The sequence below is a fragment of the Pristiophorus japonicus genome, chromosome 10 (genome assembly GCF_044704955.1).
Source record: "Pristiophorus japonicus isolate sPriJap1 chromosome 10, sPriJap1.hap1, whole genome shotgun sequence".
Classification (NCBI taxonomy): Eukaryota; Metazoa; Chordata; class Chondrichthyes; family Pristiophoridae; genus Pristiophorus; species Pristiophorus japonicus.
Genome location: NC_091986.1, coordinates 184774431 through 184801237, shown reverse-complemented (window position 1 = coordinate 184801237; position 26807 = coordinate 184774431). Strand labels below are relative to the sequence as shown.

The window sequence follows — 26807 nt, the reverse complement described above, 5'->3', positions numbered from 1 at the left end:
AAGGTAATGTAATTAGCAGAGCGGTTTCTTACAACTGACTTTGATAATGGAAAAATGCAATAAACTACTCTAATAAAACCAGCAGCAAAACGTCTTCCAAGGTTAGTCCTTTATACTTATTTAAGTGTGTTTGCTGCATTGAGCAATGTTTGAGTTCGAGGATATCAGAGCAACCTGTGTAATCATACTTTACCAGTGTAAACCAAGTGATCAGAGCGGCATTCTTGACATTCTTCAGTAGGTCTCTGGTCATATCTGGCTCCAGTTCAAGGTAGAATAAAAGGCTCTCATTGATGATATTTGGGAGCCAGCTGTGAAAAGGGGAAAGATATCCCTATAATTACAGGAACATGGCAATGGAAGAAAAGAACGAACTTGCATGTGCCTCATCAATTCTCTCAGAAATAACAGGCAAGAAATTACTTTGAAGTGCAGTGACTAATGTATTGAAGCATGGCCGCCATCTTGCTCACAGCAGATTCCCACAAGCGTCAATGAGATGGAAGGCCAGTTAATTTGTTTTGACAGTGTTGGTTGAGGGAGGTAGATTGGCCGGGTCACTGTGCCACAGGATTGATAATGTCTACTGAACCATTGGAACAAATTGGCTTAATGTCGCATCCAAAGGACAGCACTCCCTCAGTACTCACCCAGATTATTTAAAATAGCACAAACATGCTCATAATCAGTACAGTGCAACATGCAAGTCATTGCAGCAGTGATGCCTGCTGTCTCATGAATGAGAAGCATTTTTCATTCCTAAGTTGCGGTACTGGGGTCCAATGAAAAGCAGCCTTCGGTCTATTATCTACATATGTTACATAGAATATTGCAATTTCATTGTTCCCTCAATTCAGAAAAGAAAATCAAATTTACATTTAATAACATTCCTGCCCAGTGCATGATGTGAGATAATGCAATAACAGTCATGCCTCTGCACCATGGTGCTCTCAATGTACAAGATTTGGCTGCAACAAGTCCTTCAAATCTGTAATTTAACCACAATTACTGGAAGCTTTACTGTGAACTACTGCTTCATGTGATCTATGTAGCTCAATTGAAAATGTCCATACTTAGATGGATAGATTTTTGCTAGGTAAGGGTATTAAGGGATATGGAACCAGCAGGTACATGGAGTTAAGATACAGATCAGCCATGAGTGAGCTGGCTGCCTCTTGTTCAACATCGAAACATAGAAAATAGGTGCAGGAGTAGGCCATTCGGCCCTTCGAGCCTGCACCGCTTCCTACGTTCCAATTCAGTCTTGGTTGAAGACATCACTGGATAACACCACATTATGACAATTTTGTACAAAGAAATACAGCTAATTTAATTTCAGCAAGTTCAAGTGGCAATTAGCAATTCCCATGAATACATTACAGTGCCTTACCAAATAATAAACACAAGCAGAATCTTGAAAAACCTTAATTTAATCTCAGTCCCCAAACGCCTTTCATTTTCTGTGTATATGCCTTGTCTTCCCTTCAAAAGTGAAGCAACTGAAAAATAAAAAGATTTCCTTTGAACCGAATGCTATGCTACACTTAAAAATCTAAATTCTGGCACAATCAGATGGAAATTTCAGACAGTTTAAATGAAACACTACTTTTGAATATTGTAACTGATGATAATATTATTAATATACATACTGAGAGAATGGCTGGCAGTGAGTTCCAATCTGTGATCCAAACTGAAAATATTACAAACTGCACAATGTTGTCACAAGGTTTCTTTAGTGAACGAGTGGATCTCACATGATGGTGCTCATGCATTGAATTAAGAAAGGATGATTGAGTCCCTAAATAAATGGATTCATGCTGTTCACCCCCCCCCCCCCATTGCATAAATAAATGATGAATGGCCCTCACCCACCCCATATGTGTCTTTCACTCACCCAGTCACATAGATAAATCTGTGCCCATCACCCACTCCAGCCAGGTACATTAATAAAGATATCATCATTCACCCCATGAACCGTAAAGGGCATGCAAGCAGTCTGGCCTCATGCAAAGTACGGGCAGGCCAGACAGTGAGGGCCGAGCAGAGTGCAATATCTGTCACATTCACACTAATTGGCACTTTGAGGCAATGTTTCCCATTGATCAATCACACGTAGAGTAAAGGAGTTACGTGCAATGTATGCAGATGCGAGTATGCTCACAGGTTTGTAGAGCTGTTGCGTTGTGAGTGGTTTTGCCAGACACGTGATGTTTGTAAGACTCAATAAAACCCCAGTCAATTGAGTTTAGGTCATCCATGATGAGGTATGCAGTTGTGAGCCTACTAGTGGATGAACTGGTAATGTGTAGTGTGATTATTAAACCTTGTTAATAAACCAATTCATTCTTATAGCAACGTGTTGCTATGAACTCTTAAGCAAAGAATTCATGAAGCAAATATATTACATTACGGATCACATGATTTCCATTCTCATTCCTCCATGAAGTTGCAAGAGTAGTGGAGTCACGGGTCACATTATTCCTACACACCAATCAGATTTCTAAAAGGCAATATGTACTCAATGTACAAAGATCACTTAAAAAAAAAAGGAACACACCCCAAGTGATAATTCTACTTTTCATGTTGTTATGCAGGGGGGGGGGTAAGTGGAATGTGTTGCATATTAGAGGCAGTATGTTTAGATAATAAAGCTCATGGTGATGCTCAAGGTGAATGGCATAGCTTTATGCCCAGGTGTAAATACATGATGGGAGATGTGAGGCCAGTGTCTCGGACGATGCTGACTGCTTGCTGGAGTACAGCTCCATGGATAAAATTAAATGATGCACTTCGCCATTATTCACACGAGTCTTTACCGTGAGTGCTGTCAGACTAAATCAACCATGGGGAGCATCACAGTTAGCCCATCATCCACACAAACACTTTTCCCACAGGTGTCATTGGAAAGTCAGCACCATGGCTGCTTTCCTCTCCCTTAACCAGGGTCACCGAGTTCAACTGTAGTGCTGTTCCCTGTACCTCTAACCTGTGATCTACTAATCAAGCACAGTCCAAGAATTAAACTCGGGACCTTTCTACAGGTATGGCTCCCGGATCTATTGAGGATCACTGTTCTTAAAAAAAAAGTGGAAAAAATCTTGGCCAATAATTCTGGAATAAATAAATCAAACGAACATTGGACAACACTTGTATGAGCCGTACCTGCAGATGCAGTTTTTGCAAACAGTATGGGATTAACAAACAGAACAAGCAACAGCGGTGCGTAGGTTGTGATGTAATGTGGAATTGCATGCTCCAGTCCCTTTTCACAGCTGGAAGATAATCAAGTTTATGTTAGTCATCTGTGAAATCCAATATACAGCATACTTTTGGCTGACATACAAATCAAGTTACAATGATGGTGTGTTAGAGAAGGTTTTCTATATGTATTTTCAAAAATAAGCCAAAAAACAAAGGTTTTACATTAGCAGAGCAAGACAATATTAACATTATTTGCAGCAGTGTTCATTTAATTTCCATTCACAAGATGGTTCAGATGACAAAGCCCTTTCCACACCCATTTAGCTCCATCCAACCACCACTCAGTATTGCACTGGTGGCTCAGCCCTAATGTACACAAGTCCCACCGTGGGGCTCAAATCTACAACCTTCAGACCTGACCTGGTCAAGAGTGCTACGTTCATAGCCAAGCTGACACTCACAGTAGCACAGTGCTAAAAGTGTACTCAAAGGAGGGCGAGGGGAGATTTAATTAAGGTGTATAAAATGATGAGGGGCCTAGAATGAATAGGAAGGACAGATTTCCCTTAGCAGAGAGGTCAATAACCAGGTGGCTAAGATTTAAAGTAATTGGTAGAAGGAGTAAGGGGAGCGGAGGAGAATGTTTTTTCATCCAGAAAGTGGTAGGGGTCTGGAACTCACTGCCTGAAAGGGTGGTAGAGGCAGAAACCCTCATCGCATTTAAAACATACTTGGATATGTACTTGAAGTGCCATAACCTGCAAGGCTACGGACCAAGAGCTGGAAAGTGGGATTAGACTGGATAGCTCTTCTTTGGCCAGCGCAGACACGATGGGCCGAATGGTCTCCTTCTGTGCTATAAATTTCTATGATTCCAATATGATGGGTTATTGGAGCAGCTGATTTGTATATCAATGCACCGCACCGCAGAGTGGCTGAAGGGAGGTTCCCCTCTGTTATATTCCCAATAGAGCGAGTTTTTTATCTCAGCTGGGCTATGTTGTGATGCACCCAAGAGAGGGGAGATGAAGTGTGACAAAGGCAAGGCATGTGTAGTCAGAGGGTCTTCTCTTAATAACCGATTGCATTACTAGGAGGCAGAGGCTGCCTGCCGAACTCAATGACTGCTGAATGGCCTTGATAAATGGATTAAGCTCCTGCCGTGTTTTTGAACCACCAATGCTGAAGGAAGAGCCTCTCACTGTGATGCAAAGTAAACGGTCACTCAACCTCAATGGAAAAATGGGGGGAAATACCTAATATGGCACAAAAGGCCATTTGGAAGCACTGCTTTCTGAGATTATGGGTTATATTATAGTCATTTAAAAATATTTTTCTGGTGGTCACAATTCTTACAAAACAATTTAAATATTGTTGGCAGCACATTAAAGAGGATTTGGTTGATCACACGCCATCCATTGAACCTTGTGCCCAAGATCCTGGACACCATTTTTGGGTGTCGCTAAACAGCATGAAAGCCACACCTTCCACTAACAACATTTAAAAGTAGCATAAAAGTGGTAAAATTCTACCACTGACATCTCAGAGAGCGTGTGAGCAAGCGAGTGCACATCAGTATTAGACAACAATATAATTTAAAAAAAACATTCGCTGCAAACTGCATCAGGTTCCCGAAAGCCAAGAGCGAGAACAAATTGCATCCAATTGCTGAAGTCACCAACCTGGAAATGGATGGATAATAGAGCATGGCCACACCTTCAACACACAGGAGGATCGCCAGTCCCCAGGTCAGCATGTGGTACAACATTAGAATACTGAGAAAAAGAATGAATGGCTTTAACATCACATTTTACCAGGTTCATGGCATTATTCAAACTCCCAACCCATTAAGATTTCAGATGCCTCTGTAAGGATACAACTTCATAGTAAAAGGAAGGCTTGCATTTATATAGCGCCTTTCATGACCAACAGGCATCTCAAAGCACTTCACAGCCAATGAAGTACTTTTGGAGTGTAATCACTATTGTAATGTGGGAAACGCGGCAACCAATTTGCGCACAGCAAGCTCCCACAAACAGCAATGTGATAATGACCAGATAATGTTTTTTGTGATGTTGATTGAGGGATAAATATTGGCCAGGACACCAGGGATAGCTCCCCTGCTCTTCTTCAAAATAATGCCATGGGATCTTTTACGTCCACCCGAGAGAGCAGTCGGGGCCTCGGTTTAACATCTCATCTGAAAGTCGGCACCTCTGACTGTGCAGCGCTCCCTCTGCATTGCACTGGAGTGTCAGCCTAGATTTTTGTGCTCAAGTTCCTGGGGTGGGACTTGAACCCACAACCTTCTGACTCAGAGGCGAGTGTGCTACCCACTAATCCACAGCTAACACTAAGTAGCCCAAAAGTTAGAAACTGCAAGATATCAGAAGACTACAGAAGAGAGACATGAATGTCCTGAATAGTTGCACATGGACATCAGGCCACATCACCAGCAATGATATTTTCCATTTCCCTTCCATTTCTGAAGATGCTGATTTATGGAAGGAAACTCAGCATCCGCAACCTTTATGTTGTGAATAGAAGAACTCCACTAGGCCGAGTACTGTGAGCTAAACTTAGTGTGACCTTAGTCTTCTTTATTAAAACTCCAGAGTACCTACACAACACGGCAGTCGATTTCCATTGGTATGGTGAAACATAGAAAATAGGTGCAGGAGTAGGCCATTTGGCCCTTCGAGCCTGCACCACCATTCAATAAGATCATGGCTGATCGTTCACCTCAGTACCCCTTTCCTGCTTTCTCTCCATACCCCTTGATCCCTTTAGCTATAAGGGCCATATCTAACTCCCTCTTGAATATATCCAATGAACTGGCATCAACAACTCTCTGCAGTAGGGAATTCCACAGGTTAACAACTCGGAGTGAAGAAGTTTCTCCTCATCTCGGTCCTAAATGGCTTATCCCTTATCCTTAGACTATATCCTCTGGTTCTGGACTTCCCCAACATCGGGAACATTCTTCCTGCATCTAACCTGTCCAGTCCCGTCAGAATTTTATATGTTTCTATGAGATCCCCCCCTCATCCTTCTAAACTCCAGTGAATACAGGCCCAGTCGATCCAGTCTCTCCTCATATGTCAGTCCTGCCATCCCGGGAATCAGTCTGGTGAACCTTCGCTGCACTCCCTCAATAGCAAGAATGTCCTTCCTCAGATTAGGAGACCAAAACTGAACACAATATTCCAGGTGAGGCCTCACCAAGGTCCTGTACATCTGCATTAAGACTTCCCTGCTCCTATACTCAAATTCCCTCATTATGAAGACCAACATACCATTTGCCTTCTTCACCGCCTGTTGTACCTGCATGCCAACTTTCAATGACTCATGTATCATGACACCCAGGTCTCATTGCACCTCCCCTTTTCCTAATCTGCCGCCATTCAGATAATATTCTGCCTTCGTGTTTTTGCCACCAAAGTGGATAACCTCACATTTATCCACATTATACTGCATCTGCCACGCGTTTGCCCATTCACCTAACCTGTCCAAGTCACCCTGCAGCCTTTTGGCGTCCTCCTCACAGCTCACACCGCCACCCAGCTTAGTGTCATCTGCAAACGTGGAGATATTACACTCAATTCCCTCATCGAAATCATTAATGTATATTTTAAATAGTTGGGGTCCCAGCACTGAGCCCTGCGGCACTCCACTAGTCACTGCCTGCCATTCTGAAAAGGACCTATTTATCCCGACTCTCTGCTTCCTGTCTGCCAATTAGTTCTCTATCCACGTCAATACATTACCTCCAATACCATGTGTTTTAATTTTGCACACTAATCTCTTGTGCGGGACCTTGTCAAAAGCCTTTTGAAAGTCCAAATACACCACATCCACTGGTTCTCCCTTGTCCACTCTACCAGTTACATCCTCAAGAAATTCTAGAAGATTTGTCAAGCAGGATTTCCCTTTCATAAATCCATGCTGACTTGGATCGATCCCGTCACTGCTTTCCAAATGTGCTGCTATTTCATCTTTAATAATTGATTCCAGCATTTTCCCCACCACTGATGTCAGGCTAACTGGTCTATTAATACCCATTTTCTTTCTCCCTTCTTTCTTAAAAAGTGGTGTTACATTAGCTAACCTCCAGTCCACAGGAACCGATCCAGAGTCGATACACTGCTGGAAAATGACCACCAATGCATCCACTATTTCTAGGGCTGCTTCCTTAAGTACTCTGGAATGCAGACCATCAGGCCCCGGGGATTTATCGGCCTTCAATCCCATCAAGTTCCCTAACACAATTTCCCGCCTAATAAGGATTTCCTTCAGTTCCTCCTTCTCACTAGACCCTCGGTCCCCTAGTATTTCCGGAAGGTTGTTTGTGTCTTCCTTCGTGAAGACAGAACCAAAGTATTTGTTTAACTGGTCCACCATTTCTTTGTTCCCCATTATAAATGCACCTGAATTTGACTGCAAGGGACCTACGTTTGTTTCCACTAATCTTTTTCTCGTCACATATCTATACAAGCTTTTGCAGTCAGTTTTTATGTTCCCAGCAAGCTTCCTCTCATACTCTATTTTCCCCCTCCTAATTAAACCCCCTGTCCTCCTCTGCTGTATTACAAAATTCTCCCAGTCCTCAAGTTTGTTGTTTTTTCTGGCCAATTTATATGCTTCTTCCTTGAATTTAACACTTTCCTTAATTTCCCTTGTTAGCCACGGTTGAGCCACCTTCCCCGTTTTATTTTTACTCCAGACAGGGATGTACAATTGTTGAAGTTCGTCCATGTGATCTTTAAATGTTTGCCATTGCCTATCCACCGTCAACCCTTTAAGTATCACTCGCCAGTCTATTCTAGCCAATTCACATCTCATACTATGACATAGCAAGCTAGCATGTGATGCCTCTCCGTATGGAGTTGGGGCAGTAATCTCTCATGCATTAAGTAGTGGGGAAGAGAGACCATTTGCTTTTGCCAGTGAGAGTAATTATGCACAAATTGAAAGGGAAGCTTTGGCATTAATTTTTGGGGTCAAGAAGTTTCACAAATACTTGTACGGTCATAAGTTTACCATCGTTATGGACCATAAGCCCCTAACAGCAATCCTCCATCCAAAGTCCCCAGTTCCAACATTAGCTGCAGCACGAATGCAGAGATGGGCTTTGATATTGTCAGCATATACATATGATATTGAATACAGACGATCAGCTGATCACAGTAATGCTGCTGCAATGTCTAGATTGCCTTCCCCATCACAAGTTACACCAACTAGGGAAGAAGTGTTTTATTTTTCATACATTAATGAACTGCCAGTCACAGCTGAAGAGATTCGTAGAGCAACCAAACGTGACCCAGTGATGTCAAAGGTGTATGAGTATATTGCAAATAGATGGCCAAACCATGTAACAGATAAAGATATTCATCCATTCTTCATTCGAAGGAATTAATTATCAGTCGATAAAGATTGTATCATATGGGATGCAAAAGTGGTTATACCAAATAAATTCAAGTCCAAATTATTAGGAGACCTCCATGACCAGCACCTGGGAATGTGCTTGACCAAGAGTTTTGCACAGTTACTTATTGTGGCCAGGTCTTGATAAAGATATAGAGTACATCGTGAGTCTGTGTACGACATGTCAATCGGTAAGCAACCACCATCAGTACCATTACAGCCATGGAAATTGCCTCCTAGGGTGTGGCAAAGGCTACATATTAATTTTGCTGAGTTAGAAGGACAACAACTGTTCATTGTGATTGATAGCCATTTGAAGTGGGTTGAGATGTTTCCAATGTGGAAAATAACAAGTAAAACATTATAAACATTTTGCAAAGTTTATTTTCTTCATTTGGTCTCCCAGAAGAAATTGTTTCGGATAATGGACCACAATTTCATTCAGAAGAATTTGCACAGTTCACGAGCAAAACTGGTGTGAAACATACCAAGGTTCCACCATACCATCCTGCTTCGAATGGTGCAGCAGAGCGCACTGTACAAATTGTAAAACATGCCCTCATAAAACAAATGTTAAATCCAAATCCAAAGAAACGACAGTTGTCATTGGATCAGAAATTGACTAATTTTTTAATTACATATCGTAATACTCCTCATACAACTACTGATAGAACACCAGCAGAGTTGTTTCTCAAACGCCAGCCACGAACCAGATTCTCGTTGTTAAAACCAAATTTGGCACAGTCCATAGAAGAGACACAATTAAGACAGAAAGAGAATCATGATAGAGGTAGAGTAAAAGAGAGAAGTGTGAAATTAATCAGAAGGGGAGAGTGAAGAACCATCACCATAAATGGTTAAAGTGGTTACTAGGAAGAGTAGTGAAGATATGTGATCCTCGCACATATTTGGTCAAGATGTTTGATAATGGACAGGTTAGGTTTGTTCATATTGATCATATTTTACCTACAGATATGGAAGGAGTTGAAGGTGGGAATAACTCAATTATTTCTGACTCATCAGATAGTTTTGATATACCAGTAGCAAATCCTACATCTAGTGTACTGGAAACAAATCCAAGAGAAAATCAGAATGCAAGTCTGAGTCCGAGTCAGGAAAACAAAGAGCCTGAAGTTAGAGTGAGTTCAAATGAAAATCAAGGAAATTCTGTGGAGGAAAACGTTCCTCAGGAGGAGCCTCGAATGAGTTTAAATTCAACACCATGTTTGGAAGGTTCTGTTCGAGAGCGAAGGTATCCTCTTCGAAACAGAAAACAAGAGTTTAAGTTAAATTTGTAAATATGGAAAAAAATAAGTCTATATCCTGTGTTATGTATAAACATGCAAGTTATGTATGATGTTTGTTATAATAACTTCTTCATTAAGGAGGGAGAAGTGTAATGTCTGTAAGCTTGTAATGTTTGTAGCTCCAGACGGTGGATGTGGACGTATTGCAACTACAGAGTTAATAATTAAACAGAAGCAGCAGGTTCTGGTGGCTTCCGAGAGAGCTGCCTGCCATGTTAGAAGCTGTGTGTGCTTGTGCTCTGTGAATATATCACACCTCCCAAACCCACGACCTCTACCACCAAGAAGGACAAGGGCAGCAGGCGCATGGGAACATCACCAACTCCATGTTCCCCTCCAAGTCGTTATGCCATCCTGACTTGGAACTATATCATTGTTCCTTCATCATCGCTGGATCAAGTTCCTGAAATTCCCTCCCTAACACTGCGGGAGTACCTTCACCACACGGACTGCAGCAGTTCAAGGTTGCAGCTCATCACCACTTTCTCAAAGGCAATTAGAGATGGGCAATAAATGCTGGTCTTGCCAGTGACACCCACATCCCTGGAACAAATTTTTAAAACATTCCTCCTGAGCCCAGCACACAGGGCGATCTTCACATTGATCCATTTAATGGTACTGCTTGGCGCGGACAATGACACTTCCATTAGGAATAAAGGAGGATGAATATTAGTCATGGAATTTATTACTTAGGAAGATTGGCAATGTGTAGCAATCCTTAAACAAGCTGCATTCCTAAACAGTAGAAATAGAATTATATTAGGAGGCACGATTTCTATCCAACTGATAGAAAACATTCTTCATCATTGCGGACTAGTCATATATTAAAATTGTATTTGGTAATGGGTTAAAGAGGATTGCTTTAATGGTGCTGTACATCCTCTGGTGGTTTCGTTCAGTACAGCTGGAGCCAGGGAGTGCTATTATCTGACCGTTTGTGTGTCACAGAATGCAGCATTGCCAATATTCAAGGCCTTAATTTTCAGAAGTGAATTTTCTTTTAAAAAGGTATTCTCAATTCATGTGGCAAATTTAAATGGTGGCTTTGCATGTTTAAATTTTCCACATGATTCATGAAGACAAAAAAATAAGTCTGTAAATTAGAGGAATCACAAGTGAATCACATTTGGCTGCCACTCAGAGAATGTTGTCGCGTTTAATCTTCTCTCCTGAGAAATTTCCAAAAGAAAAAAGATAATTCCAGCAACTGCAACATGGTGCCAAAAAAACACGATTATTAGGAACAGGAAAATGCCATTAATTTGATCCCTTTTGAATGAATGTTAATCCCATCTTTTTATAATATCCCTCGATCTCTTCTCTCTTTTGGACACAGCTAGCTGCCTCTTTGCACTCTAGGCTTCCAACTTACTTCCCTGGTACATTTTTCTACAAGCCTGTTACTCTGGGCATAAAAAAAAGCATCTAATTCCCCCCCTTACTCCTAACTTCTCACTTGTGTCCCCTGGTATTTGAAGCCTTCACAATAAGTGGATAACGTCCGGTGATCAATGTTTGTTAATCCTCTTCAGAACAGTTGAAAATTTTGAATTACTGTTGGATGATATCATTATTTCATAGAGATGCCTCAATCATATTATGGTGTGATGCATTTCAGCATTTTAAGCATTGAAACATTTAAACGGGATCAGTAAATTAAAAAAGTGCCAATAATTTTAATGCTATTATTTCTAAGTCTTAGATCGCTCGTAGCTGAAATGTACCAAGTTCCTTTAAAATTATTCACTAATAATTATATTCTGTGAGTTTACCTTAGTCCAGAAGATCGCTTTACAACAAGATAAGCATCCACAGCATAGCAGAACAGCCACCAGAAGGTGGCGCTATAGAACAATTGAATCCACATCTGCTTGGTGGCGGGGACAAAAATGAGAACATTTTTGTTGTTTTCAGAATTAACTCATTTGCACAATTATTATAAAGAGATAATAGGTATACAGGAAAAGCCATTACTTTATAAATGTGTTTCAATATCTTAATTGAAAGATTTAAAAAATGCATTCGGAAGCAGGTAAATAAGCCATATCAAAGCTTCAGAAACAGATTCTACTTACCGTGCTGCCAACACAGAAGGCTGCTGGCCATGATTCAGTCCCATTAAGAGAGATTCTTGTAACAAAATCTGGGAAGGCAAGCCACACTGATGATCTGGTTATAATTCCTTAAGGAAAGAGGCAAATGTTATTTGGGAGAATATTGAGCACACAGCAAATTTAAAAAAACAAACACTTACAGATGCAGAATGGAATTTCAAATAAAATATGGAGATGCACCAGAATGTATCGCAAGCTCAATAGAAAAAATATTTGCTATGTTTAATTAGGTCATAATTGTACTTAGTGTTCAAGTCCCACTCCAGGGACTTGAGCACAAAAATATGGGCTGATACTCCAGTGAATGCTGAGGGAGTGCTGCACTGTCGGAGGTGCCGTCTTTCGGATAAGATATTAAACCGAGGCCCCTTCTGCTCTGAGGTGGGCGTAAAAAAATCACATAGCAATATTTCGAAGAAGAGCAGGGGAGTTATCCCTGGTGTCCTGGCCAATATTTACCCCTTAGTCATTATCGCATTGCTGTTTGTGGGACCTTGCTTTGTGCAAATTGGCTGCCACATTTCCCACATTACAACAGTGACTACATTCCAAAAGTACTTCATTGGCTGTAAAGCGCTTTGCGATGTCCAAAGTCTTTCTTTTCTTTCTTTCATGATTTATAACTTACGAATTGAAAACCTATTGGCAGAAGTGAAATTCTGAATTTTACTCTCAGATTTAAATTTGTTTAGTTGTTAAAACTCATCTATTTTCACCACTATCAACTGCCCCTGCATAAAATGCAAATATAAGGGGTCATTTTGAAGAAGATTGGGAGAAGCGTGGTTCACCCAATCAGCCCTGCAGTGTTGCACTCGGAGTCCTCGAACCAGATTAAGAATTCTTGGGGTGCTGGGCACCAAAAGCATCCCCAAATCCTGCAAAGGGGTGTGACATCAGTCGCCTAGCAACCAGGGAAGTGGGTACAAGGATCACCGGGATATATTTCCAGAAGAAAAGGATCATAGTGAAAGGATGAGGTTCAGTTAACCAAAAAGTCTGGGAAGTACTTGAGAGTACTTCCTATCCCGAGAATGTTACCCAGGCTCGAGGCACGAATCGTAGAGATGCTGGGGTAGAAATTCACCCCCACCGGAAACCTGGTGCACCTACCATTTTCCAAGTATTTTTACTATCGCATCAGATCCATTTTTAGCTCTTTGGCAATTTTTAGGGAGCGGACCAAAAGTCGGTCATAATGGGGGCGGAACGGAGTCTCCGCCGTGGTGATGATGTCAGTGCGTGTGTGCGTCACTACGTCTCTCCCCTCATTTAAAGGGGAGAGAAGTAGCGATTGCTTAGGTTCGGCCGGTTTCAGCCGGGCCGCCAACAGGCCCGGCTGAACCCGGGACCATAACTGTCTGGCCGATCAGGAAGTCGGCCGGCAAAAAAAAAAAACAAACATGGTGGCTGCAGCAATGGGCCCTCCCCTTGAAGGGTCGCCACGCTGCCACGGATCTCACACACAATACAAGGTGCACCAACAGAAAGAGCTGTCGGCGGCACTGTGCGGCGGATCGTGGATTTTCTCACCTAGATTTCACGGGGGTTGCCATGGAGGTGCGGGAGCGCGGCGGTGCGCACTTAGGATGGTCAGCAGCAGCGGGGCGGAAGTGGGGACCGCCAGAAAAATCCCCGGGGTGAATTTCGATCATGGCGGCCATCGGACCCGACTGCGCCGCCTGGCCGCCGCTTTCTGGCGGTAAGTGGTCTTTGTGGGAGGCTGAATTTTGGCCCCACTACCTTATGTATTTAGAACTGCTCAACAGTTGCTGCTCAACATTATCCCTTCACATAAGAGTGTAATCTAAATATCTCATCATCATCACAGGCAGTCCCTCGGAATCAAGGAAGACTTGCTTCCACTCTTAAAATGAGTTCTTAGGCGGCTGAACAGTCCAATACAGGAATTACAGTCTCAGTCACAGGTGGGACAGACGTTGAGGGAAGGGGTGGGTGGGACTGGTTTGCCGCACACTCCTTCCGCTGCCTGAGCTTAATTTCTGCATGCTCTCGGCGATGAGATTCGAGTTGCTCAGCGCCCTCCCGGATGCACTTCCTCCACTTAGGGCGGTCTTTGGCCAGGGACTCCGAAGTGTCAGTGGGGATGTTGAGGGTGTCCTTGTAACGTTTACGCTGCCCACCTTTGGTTCGTTTGCCGTGAAGGAGTTCCGAGTAGAGTGCTTGCTTTGGGAGTCTCGTGTCTGGCATGCGAACTATGTGGCCTGCCCAGCGGAGCTGATCAAGTGTGGTCAATGCTTCAAATATCTACATTCTCAGGTGTAACCTATTACCAGCCAGCTCACTTACACTAACGTAACATATTTCATTTAAAGTCAGATATTCATTCTTGGTACATGGGCATCACTGGCAAGGCTGGCATTTCTTGCCCATCCTTCTTAAGGTGGTGGTACAGGACCTTCATCTGTGAGCAAATATCAGCTGTGGCTCATTGATAGCACTCTCGCCTTTGGGTCAGAAGGTTGTGGATTCAAGTTTCACTCCAGGAACTTGAGCACAAAACCAAAGCTGACACTCCAGTACAGTACTGAGAAGGTGCTGCACTACCAGAGGTGCCGTCTTTCAGATGAGATGTTAAACCGAGGCCCCGTCTGCCCACTCAGGAAGATGCCAAAGATCCCACGGTACGATTCTGAAGAAGATCGGGGGAGTTCCACTGGTGTCCTGGCCAACATTTATCCTTCAACCAACACCGAAAACAGATTATCTGGTCATTTATTTCATTGTTGTTTGCACGACCTTGCTGTACGCAAATTGGCTGCCGTGTTTCCTACATTACGACAGTGACTACACTCCAAAAGGACTTCAATGGCTGTAAAGCGCTTTGGGTCATCCTGAGGTCGTGAAAGGCGCTGATGAAATGCAAATCTTTCTTTTTTCTTTAACCGCTGCAGTCCATGTCGTGAAGGTAGTCCCACAATGAACAATGGGAAAATAGTGTCCATAGCATCAAGGAAGTTATACAAGTGTAAAATACTGCGGATGCTGGAAATCCGAAATAAAATCAGAAAATGCTGGAAAATCTCAGCGGGTCAGACAGCATCTGCTTGGTGAGGCCTCATCTAGAATCCTCTGTCCAATGTTGGTCCCCGTTATATAGTGGATGATGTGGGGCCCCTTGGAAAAGGGGCAGAGGGGGATCATCACATTGATAGCTAGTTTAAAGGCCCATGATAGGCTGAGGGAGCTGGGGCTTTTACCCTCGGGAAGCATAGAGTTTAAGGAGATTAGAATCATACAGCACAGAAGGAGGCCATTCGGCCCATCGTGCCTGTGCCAATTCCTTGGAAGAGCTAACTAGTTAGGCCCACTCACAGAATCCAAGGATCCCTTGCTCTTTCTCCAAAGCCCTGCAAACTTTTCCTTTACACGTATTGATCCAATTCCCTTTTGAAAGTTACTATTGAATCCACCATCCATTCAGGCAGTGAATTCCAGATCATAGCAACTTGCTGCATAAAAATCATCAGATTGAGGTCTTTTGACTCCAGACGCACAGCAATGTGTTTGACTTTTAACTGCCCTCTGAAATGGCCTAGCAAGCCACTTGGTTCAGGAAATTAGGGATGGGCAATAAATGCTGGCCTTGCCAATGATGCCCAGATCCCGTGAATGAATTTAAAAAAAGATAAGAAATAGGAGCACGAGTAGGCCATTCCGTCATTTAATAAGATCATGGCTGATCTTCGACCTCAACTCCACCTTCCCACACTATCCCCATATCTTCAATTCCCTTAGTATCCAAAAATCTATTGTTCTCTGCTGTAATATACTCAATGATTGAGCATCCACAGCTCTCTGGGGTAGAGAATTCCAAAGATTCATAACCCTTTGAGTGAAGAAATTTCCCCTCATCTAGATCCTAAATGGCCGACACCTTATTTTGAGACTGTGGCCCCTAGTTCTGGACTCCCCAGCCAGGGGGAACATCCTCCCAGCATTCAACCTGTCAAGCCTTTTAAGAATATTGTAAGGGGTATAGAAGGGGATACAAGGGGATAAAATATGGCCACTAAAGTGGAAGTAGACAGACAGATAGATGGTCACTAAAGTGGATACTGAAGGTAGTGAATTGATCTGACACATGGTTTAGATTGAAGGGCTTATCAGTATTAGGAGGTTCTGAGGAATCGGGAGTTCCTCTACCTTACGGTAGGGTTTATAATAGATCGTAAATTGACCGATTGTATGTAAAACTCGCTTATGTATGTAAAGCACACTTACAACACTCACTTACAATGGGGTTTAAGAAGGGGAAGCAGCAAAGCTTGCTACGCAGCAAAGCTTGAGGGTTAATGAACCATCCGTTGTGTTAACCTTAATACAGACTGAGGGAAACTTACATTCAGTACAGAACAACATCCACCAGGGGCAGTAGGGAGTCAACAGTCGAGAAACAGAGGTTGTAGCAGCATCTGAAAGTATGTTTGGGAACAAGATAGCAAACCCTGGGAAACAAGGTTAATTCACAAGTCATGAGAAACGGAAGCAAAGTTGACACCACTGAACAACACATTCCGGAAGGGTGACATGTGATGGGAGATGGACAGGTGGGGGGAACTACTCAGAGCCAGTCTGATAAGGGTCAACAAATCAATGTAACTTCGCTGATAGCAGTAGGCCAATCGGTGATTTTGTAGGAGGGTTGCACACCTCAGAAAATGTGTAACTGTAAATGTAAAACCTCAGTTCTTAGAAGGGTTCATCAGAACTCTTCCCCTGCATGCTTGAATAAAAACTGGTTGAACCGAGGTTTCGTCTGAGTGATTTCGTGGTCACTATACGGGCGGGGGGATATGTGCGTCGATTCCTTATATCAGTGAGTCCACCTTGATGAAGAGAAGTCTTTTTACCCCAACATTTGGCGCTGCGAGCAGGGTACAGACATTCTGACACGGACGATGTGGCAGCTATTGCAGTGAATATTCTTTTTTGTACCACCTGCAGAGCTGTAGCATTGACGGGGAAGGAGGTAATCTGTATAAAAGAACTAAGTTATAACGAACCATGGAAGGACGAAAACCGAGGTAGGATAGGTGTATGTCCCGATGCATGACGGTGACACGCTAATAACAGGGAGAAGCCTGCATTGATTGTATTCCTTCTTGTTTGTGACGTGCTGAATCTAAAGGGGCGGTGGGTGCCGAGCCCAGGATCATTTGGAAAAACTGGCCAGTGGGATGGAATGAAGATCAGGGGAGTCTCTGATATATGGACCAGAAGGGTCCGGGGTATATATGCTAGAAAGAAAGGAGAAAAATAAAACTGACAGTTAAGTTGCCGAGGAATCCGATTAGGGAGGCAATCAGTATTGTTAGTCTGGCCAGACGTTGGAGGAGTCCAAGGGCTTGGAAACAGTACACAGAATCTGGTAGAGGGGTAGATGTACCCAGACGAGAAATGGCATGCAAGGATAAGTTGCTGAAAAATAAAACCGACACAGAAGCTTCAGCTTTTGTGCTAAGAGAAAGATAAGCTGTTTTGAATGAAAAATTGGTGTGAATGTCTGTCTTTAAATGAAAATGTTTGTGTGGAAGTTTTCTTGACTGTGGAATATTTGAGGTGGGAGTTAATGAATTTTTCATTTGTCTGAAAGCCGGTATTTTAAGAGCGAAACGATTGTATGTCTGTTTTAGCTCCTCCACTTTTTGGACATGAAATGCACAAAGGATAGGTTTGTTTAACAAAAGATAAAACTTCAACCTTGAAGACACAGTTGCTAAAAGAAAAACAAACTGAACGTTTTAATTGGAATACAAAAAATTTCTCGGAGCCACAAGCCTTCTGTGTGAAATGTTTGTTAGATACAAAAACGAATTCAGTATTTTTACAGTTCATTGGAAAGGCATCTGAAGAAAGGAGACAATGGAAACCGGCATAACTTACTGGATGTGATTTTATTCTATTTCATCTGCTCTGTATTGTGTTTAGTTAATAACATATCTGCTATGAAAAGGATATTGGTTTAATTGGATTATTGAGGGTAATTAACCAATGAAAACCGGACTTTCATTGTGGCCACCGTGAAATTTCGGTTTTGTTTCAAAGTGTGAATATGAAACTTTCACCACATTGGAAAAGAGATAAAAGACTTGTTGATAAATGATTACGGGTAAGTTTCTACTCCAGTAAAGGAGATTTAAATTTCGGGTTTGAAAACCTTTTTAAAAATGATCGCGACGAATTGCGAGCACGCGCCACTCACATCGGGAAAGGTTTTTAAAAATATAATTACGCGAAGTCACGTAATGACATCATGCCTTCTTACAAACCTGCAAAGGAGTTAACTCTTTCCAGTGACAGCTGTTTTATTTAGTTCACCAAACAACTTTAGCATCGCTGCATGAAATTTCAAAAAATACTGGACATTATTAATTTGGGTTCCTTAATTGGAAGTGAATGTTTTCCCACGTGCCAGAAGGAAAATAAATAAATTGTAACGGTTATAAAGAGTGAAGTAACATATCTAGGATAAAACATAACACAAGGGAAAAGACAAATGCCCAAGGACAGAAAGGAAGCTAAAAGATCAATGCCAAGGCCAGGGACTGTGAAAGGGGTCAGACAGGTACTAGGGCTTTTCAACTACTGCCAAAATTTATTCCCAAATATGCCAAGATGATCCATCCTATACAGGACCTGGTTAAAGGGGGAAAACCCTCCCAAGAGCCAGTGAACTAGGGCCTCGATCAGGAAATGGCGTTTGTAAAGTTAAAACAAGCTCTCAAGTGCTCCAGCCCTGGGATTACCAGACCAGAATAGGCCCTTCCACATCTATACAGACCACAGTAAAGATAATTATAACGCGGTGCTGACTCAATTATATACCAGCATACCTTAGTAGAATTGCTTAACACAGGAAGGCTGAAAACGGTATCCGATGCACGAAGAGCTAGGTGGGAAGCAATGCTCTTACCCCCCAACAGGACGATAACAATAAAAAAAGACAACTGTAACAACCTCGCAGGATGGATCATTACAGAGGGAGAGGAGCATCAGTGTAGCCCAACAGGAGAAGACAAGGGAAGTAGACAGACTAATGAAACCCCACTTGAGGAGGCAGACATAGATCTATATGTATATGGGTCCCGGTGCTATATCAACGGGACATCACGGACGGGATGGGCAGATGAGGCAGCCAAGTGGGTGGCGCAGACAGGTACACTGGCCGGGGAAGCCCAGATCGGAGCATGTATAATCGGGCCGGAGGAAGTAAACTGCTTAAAGTACAGGGGGAGATCACTCCACAAGAAAAGGAGGGGTGGAAGCAGAGAGGGGCCCAACAAGGGACCGCCGCAATATGGAGGAAAGACAGGAATGTGGTGGCCCCGGAATGTATCCAGAAGAGCCTACTTAATTTATACCACGGGTATGTCCATACAGGTAGAACCAACATGATAAGCTCAATGTCCAGATGTTGGTGGTGGAAGAGAATGGGTAGAGATATAGAGAACCACTGTAGAAGGTGCGTGACATACACAAAATACAACCCGGGGGTGGGGGGAGGGGAAAGTAAAGGTCAGATTGGGACATCAGCCCCGACTGAAAGGACCCTGGGAAAACTTAGATAGGTTTTACTGGACCTTTACCCAGCAACAAGGGAAGACATACTGCTTAGTTATAATAGACCCGTTTACGAAGTGGGTAGAAGCTTTCGCCACTAGAAAAGCGGCCCGAGCCAAAGCAATCGAGGAGACTAAAAAGGGATGGGTAGACAGGTTACCCAGAGTACTGATGAAGCTCAGGGCAACCCCTCGTCGGACAGTAGGACTGACACACTTTGAACTAATGACCGGAAGGGCTAGGACACTGCCAGAGGTCTTGGTTACAGGAAGCGAGAACGTAGGACCTTATAAAAAGGGTGTCGGCAAACGGAAACACTGGACCCAGTTGAAAAACATAGTCACTAACTAACTGGTGATGACCGGGAAATATTGTTTTTTTGCAGGATTCTGGTGCCCGTGAGAACAACGTGGGGTAACTCATCCGAGCAACGGGAGTCCGGGGACAGCGGAGCGGCCTATAAAGGCCCAGCGTTCGTCGGAGAGGCGGGAGTGCGAGCAGGAGTCCGGGGACAGCGGAGCGGCCTATAAAGGCTAGCCGGTACAGCTGCAGCAGGGAGAGAAAGCAAAAAAGCAGAAAGAAATCGAAAGGTGACGTCACAGCCAAGCGGGTAAGTGATTGGCTAGTGATTAGTGAGTAGTTTTTCTTTTCCTTTATTAGTAGGCAACCTTTATCATTGTTGTTGCCAAATTAAGTTAATCTAAGGGTTAAGTCATGGCAGGAGAGCTCAGACACATGTTATGCTCCTCCTGTACTATGTGGGAAGTCAGGGACGCTCCCAGTGTCCCTGATGACTACATGAGCACGAAGTGCATCTGCCTGCAGCACCTGACAGCCCGCATTGCAGCACTGGAGCTGCGGGTGGATTTTCTCTGGAACATCCGCGATGCTGAGGATATCGTGAATAGTACATTTAGTGAGTTGGTCAGACCGCAGGTAGAGGTTACACAGGCAGATAGGGGATGGGTGACCAACAGGAAGAGCAGTGGAAGGAAGGTAGTGCAGGGGTCCCCTGTGGTCATCCCCCTGCAAAACAGATACACTGCTTTGGGTACTGTTGAGGGGGGGGGAATGACTCATCAGGGGAGAGCAGCAGCTGCCAGGTTCATGGCACCGTGGGTGGCTCTGCTGCACAGGAGGGCAGGAAAAAGAGTGGGAGAGCTATAGAGATAGGGGATTCTATTGTAAGGGGAATAGATAGACGTTTCTGCGGCCGCAATCGAGACTCCAGGATGGTATGTTGCCTCCCTGGTGCAAGGGTCAAGGATGTCTCGGAGCGGGTGCAGTGCATTCTGGAGGGGGAAGGTGAACAGCCAGTTGTCGTGGTGCATGTAGGTACCAACGACATAGGTAAAAAACAGGATGAGGTCCTACAAGACAAACTTAGGGAGCTAGGAGCTAAATTAAAAACTAGGACCTCAAAAATAGTAATCTTAGGATTGCTACCAGTGCCACGTGCTAGTCAGAGTAGGAATCACAGGATAGCTCAGATGAATACTATTGTGTTCCTAACACAGATGAGACTGCACACAGGGAGGTTAAAGTAACAGTGACCTCAGTTTTTATTAAGACACTCCAGAGTGAGGAACAGGTCTTAGGGGCCGGCTTATATACAGTGCTCCAAAGGAATGCTGGGATCTCTTGGGACTTCAGGGGATGCGCTCCGTGGTGGTGGAACATGGGAATGCATGCTTTAAGGATCCACAACAAATACGTGGCTTGAGGAGTGGTGCAGAAGGGAGGGATTCAAATTCCTGGAACATTGAAACTGGTTCTGGGGGAGGTGGGACCAGTACAAACTGGACGGTCTGCACCTGGGCAGGACAGGAACCAATGTTCTAGGGGGAGTGTTTGCTAGTGCTGTTGGGTAGGGGTTAAACTAATATGGCAAGGGGATGGGAACCTATGCAGGGAGAGAGAGGGAAGTAGAATGGGGGAGAAGCAAAAGATAGAAAGAAGAAAAGTAAATTGGAGGGCAGAGAAACCCAAGGCAAAAATCAAAAAGGGCCACATTACAGCAAAATTCTAAAGGGGCAAAGTGTGTTAAAAAGACAAGCCTGAAAGCTCTGTGCCTCAATGCGAGGAGTATTCGTAATAAGGTGGACGAATTAACTGCACAGGCAGCAATTAATGAATATGATGTAATTGGCATCACGGAAACATGGCTCCAGGGTGACCAAGGCTGGAAACTCAACATCCAGGAGTATTCAACATTTAGGAAGGATAGACAGAAAGGAAAAGGAGGTGGGGTGGCATTGCTGGTTGAAGTGGAAATTAACGCAATAGTAAGGAAGGACATTAGCTTGGATGATGTGGAATCTGTATGGGTGGAGCTACGGAATACCAAAGGGCAGAAAGCACTAGTGGGAGTTGTGTATAGACCTCCAAACAGTAGTAGTGAGGTTGGGGACAGCATCAAAGAAGAAAGTAGGGATGCGTGCAATAAAGGTACAGCAGTTATCATGGGCGACTTTAATCTACATATTGATTGGGCGGACCAAACTGGTAGCAGGAGGAAGATTTCCTGGAGTGTATTAGGGATGGTTTTCTAGACCAATATGTCGAGGAACCAACTAGAGGGCTGGCCACCCTAGATTGGGTGATGTGTAATGAGAAAGGACTAATCTTGTTGTGCGAGGCCCTTTGGGGGAAGAGTGACCATAATATGGTAGAATTCTTTATTAAAATGGAGAGGAGTGACATAGTTAATTCAGAGACTAGGGTCCTGAACTTAAGGAAAGGTAACTTCGATGGTATGAGACGTGAATTGGCTAGAGTAGACTGGCGAGTGATACTTAAAGGGTTGACGGTGGATAGGCAATGGCAAACCTTTAAAGATCATGGATGAACTTCAACAATTGTACATCTCTGTCTGGAGTAAAAATAAAACGGGGAAGGTAGCTCAAATGTGGCTAGCAAGGGAAATTAAGGATAGTGTTAAATCCAAGGAAGAGGCATATAAATTGGCCAGAAAAAGCAGCAAACCTGAGGACTGGGAGAATTTTATAATACAGCAGAGGAGGACAAAGGGTTTAATTAGGAGGGGGAAAATAGATTACGAGAGGAAGCTTGTTGGGAACATAAAAACTGACTGTAAAAGCTTCTATAGATATGTGAAGAGAAAAAGATTAGTGAAAACAAACGTAGGTCCCTTGCAGTCAGATTCGGGTGAATTTATAATGGGGAACAAAGAAATGGCGGACCAGTTAAACAAATACTTCACGAAGGAAGATACAAATAACCTTCCGGAAATACTAGGGGACCGAGGGTCTAGTGAGAAGGAGGAACTGAAGGAAATCCTTATTAGTCAGGAAATTGTGTTTGGGAAATTGATGGGATTGAAGGCCGATAAATCCCCGGGGCCTGATAGTCTGCATTCCAGAGTACTTAAGGAAGCAACCCTAGAAATAGTGGATGCGTTGGTGATCATTTTCCAATAGTATATCGACTCTGGATCAGTTCTTCTGGACTGGAGGGTAGCTAATGTAACACCACTTTTTAAGAAAGGAAGGAGAGAAAACGGGTAATTATAGACCAGTTAGCCTGACATCAGTAATGGGGAAAATATTGGAATCAATTATTAAAGATGAAACAGCAGCGCATTTGGAAAGCAGTGACGGGATCGGTCCAAGTCAGCATGGATTTATGAAATGGAAATCATGCTTGACAAATCTTCTAGAATTTTTTGAGGATGTAACTGGTCGAGTGGACAAGGGAGAACCAGTGAATGTGATGTATTTGGACTTTCAAAAGGCTTTTGACAAGGTCCCACACAAGAGATTGGTGTGCAAAATTAAAGCACATGTTATTGGGGGTAATGTATTGACATGGACAGAAAACTGGTTGGCAAACAGGAAGCAGAGAGTCGGGATAAACGAGTCCTTTTCAGAATGGCAGCCAGTGACTACTGGGGTGCCGCAGGGCTCAGTGCTGGGACCCCAGCTGTTTACAATCTACATTAATGATTTAGATGAAGGAACTGAGTGTAATATCTCCAAGTTTGCAGATGACACTAAGCTGGATGGCGGTGTGAGCTGTGAGGAGGAAGCCAAGAGGCTGCAGGGTGACTTGGACAGGTTAGGTGAGTGGGCAAATGCATGGCAGATGCAATATAATGTGAATAAATGTGAGGTTATGCACTTTGGTGGCAGAATATTATCTGAATGGCGGCAGATTAGGAAAAGGGGAGGTGCAACGAGACCTGGGTGTCATGGCACATCGGTCATTGAAAGTTGGCATGCAGGTACAGCAGGCGGTGAAGGCAACAAATAGTATGTTGGCCTTCATAGCTAGGGGATTTGAGTATAGGAGTAGGGAGGTCTTACTGCAGTTGTACAGGGCCTTAGTGAGGCCTCACCTGGAATATTGTATTTAGTTTTGGTCTCCTAACTTTAGGAAGAAACATAGAAACATAGAAAATAGGTGCAGGAGCAGGCCATTCAGCCCTTCTAGCCTGCACCGCCATTCAATGAGTTCATGGCTGAACATGAAACTTCAGTACCCCCTTCTTGCTTTCACGCCAAATCCCTTGATCCCCCGAGTAGTAAGGACTTCATCTAACTCCCTTTTGAATATATTTAGTGAATTGGCCTCAACGACTTTCTGTGGTAGAGAATTCCACAGGTTCACCACTCTCTGGGTGAAGAAGTTTCTCCTTATCTCGGTCCTAAATGGCTTACCCCTTATCCTTAGACTGTGACCCCTGGTTCTGGACTTCCCCAACATTGGGAACATTCTTCCTGCATCCAACCTGTCCAAACCCGTCAGAATTTTAAACGTTTCTATGAGGTCCCCTCTCACTCTTCTGAACTCCAGTGAATACAAGCCCAGTTGATCCAGTCTTTCTTGATAGGTCAGTCCCACCATCCCGGGAATCAGTCTGGTGAATCTTCGCTGCACTCCCTCAATAGCAAGAATGTCCTTCCTCAAGTTAGGAGACCAAAACTGTACACAATACTCCAGGTGTGGCCTCACCAAGGCCCTGTACAACTGTAGCAACACCTCCCTGCCCCTGTACTCAAATCCCCTCGCTATGAAGGCCAACATGCCATTTGCTTTCTTAACCGCCTGCTGTACCTGCATGCCAACCTTCAATGACTGATGTACCATGACACCCAGGTCTCGTTGCACCTTCCCTTTTCCTAATCTGTCACCATTCAGATAATAGTCTGTCTCTCTGTTTTTACCACCAAAGTGGATAACCTCACATTTATCCACATTATATTTCATCTGCCACACATTTGCCCACTCACCTAACCTATCCAAGTCACTCTGCAGCCTCATAGCACCCTCCTCGCAGCTCACACTGCCACCCAACTTAGTGTCATCCGCAAATTTGAAGATACTACATTTAATCCCCTCGTCTAAATCATTAATGTACAATGTAAACAGCTGGGGCCCCAGCACAGAACCCTGCGGTACCCCACTAGTCACTGCCTGCCATTCTGAAAAGTACCCATTTACTCCTACTCTTTGCTTCCTGTCTGACAACCAGTTCTCAATCCACGTCAGCACACTACCCCCAATCCCATGTGCTTTAACTTTGCACATTAATCTCCTGTGTGGGACCTTGTCGAAAGCCTTCTGAAAGTCCAAATATACCACATCAACTGGTACTCCTTTGTCCACTTTATTGGAAACATCCTCAAAAAATTCCAGAAGATTTGTCAAGCATGATCTCCCTTTCACAAATCCATGCTGACTTGGACCTATCATGTCACCATTTTCCAAATGCGCTGCTATGACATCCTTAATAATTGATTCCATCATTTTACCCACTACTGAGGTCAGGCTGACCGGTCTATAATTCCCTGCTTTCTCTCTCCCTCCTTTTTTAAAAAGTGGGGTTACATTGGCTACCCTCCACTCGATAGGAACTGATCCAGAGTCAATGGAATGTTGGAAAATGACTGTCAATGCATCCGCTATTTCCAAGGCCACCTCCTTAAGTACTCTGGGATGCAGTCCATCAGGCCCTGGGGATTTATCGGCCTTCAATCCCATCAATTTCCCCAACACAATTTCCCGACTAATAAAGATTTCCCTCAGTTCCTCCTCCTTACTAGACCCTCTGACCACTTTTATATCCGGAAGGTTGTTTGTGTCCTCCTTAGTGAATACCGAACCAAAGTACTTGTTCAATTGGTCTGCCATTTCTTTGTTCCCCGTTATGACTTCCCCTGATTCTGACTGCAGGGGACCGACATTTGTCTTTACTAACCTTTTTCTCTTTACATACCTATAGAAACTTTTGCAATCCGCCTTAATGTTTCTTCTTCTCGTACTCCATTTTCCCTGCCCTAATCAAACCCTTTGTCCTCCTCTGCTGAGTTCTAAATTTCTCCCAGTCCCCAGGTTCGCTGCTATTTCTGGCCAATTTGTATGCCATTTCCTTGGCTTTAATACTATCCCTGATTTCCCTAGATAGCCACGGTTGAGCCACCTTCCCTTTTTTATTTTTACGCCAGACAGGAATGTACAATTGTTGTAATTCATCCATGCGGTCTCTAAATGTCTGCCATTGCCCATCCACAGTCAACCCCTTAAGTATCATTAGCCAATCTATCTTAGCCAATTCATGCCTCATACCTTCAAAGTTACCCTTCTTTAAGTTCTGGACCATGGTCTCTGAATTAACTGTTTCATTCTCCATCCTAATGCAGAATTCCACCATATTATGGTCACTCTTCCCCAAGGGGCCTCGCACAATGAGATTGCTAATTAATCCTCTCTCATTACACAACACCCAGTCTAAGATGGCCTCCCCCCTAGTTGGTTCCTCGACATATTGGTCTAGAAAACCATCCCTTATGCACTCCAGGAAATCCTCCTCCACCGTATTGCTTCCAGTTTGGCTAGCCCAATCTATGTGCATATTAAAGTCACCCATTATAACTGCTGCACCTTTATTGCATACACTCCTAATTTCCTGTTTGATGCCCTCCCCAACATCACTACTACTGTTTGGAGGTCTGTACACAACTCCCACTAACGATTTTTGCCCTTTAGTGTTCTGCAGCTCTACCCATATAGATTCCACATCATCCAAGCTAATGTCTTTCCTAACTATTGCATTAATCTCCTCTTTAACCAGCAATGCTACCCCACCTCCTTTTCCTTTTATTCTATCCTTCCTGAATGTTGAATACCCCTGGATGTTGAGTTCCCAGCCCTGATC

The 26807-nt window shown here is 43.6% G+C and overlaps 1 protein-coding gene across 1 annotated transcript in view; it reads right to left on the bottom strand.

The window, feature by feature from the left end:
- gpr143 (G protein-coupled receptor 143) overlaps positions 1-26807 on the bottom strand; it is a 71980-nt gene that overhangs the window by 17709 nt on the left and 27464 nt on the right. The window contains exons 2-7 of the mRNA XM_070891586.1: positions 12008-12114; positions 11705-11799; positions 4884-4976; positions 3163-3272; positions 1391-1499; positions 194-311 (exon numbers count right to left, since the gene is read on the bottom strand). Of these exons, the coding sequence (XP_070747687.1) occupies positions 194-311; positions 1391-1499; positions 3163-3272; positions 4884-4976; positions 11705-11799; positions 12008-12114 (632 nt within the window). The remainder of the gene's footprint in view (positions 1-193; positions 312-1390; positions 1500-3162; positions 3273-4883; positions 4977-11704; positions 11800-12007; positions 12115-26807) is intronic.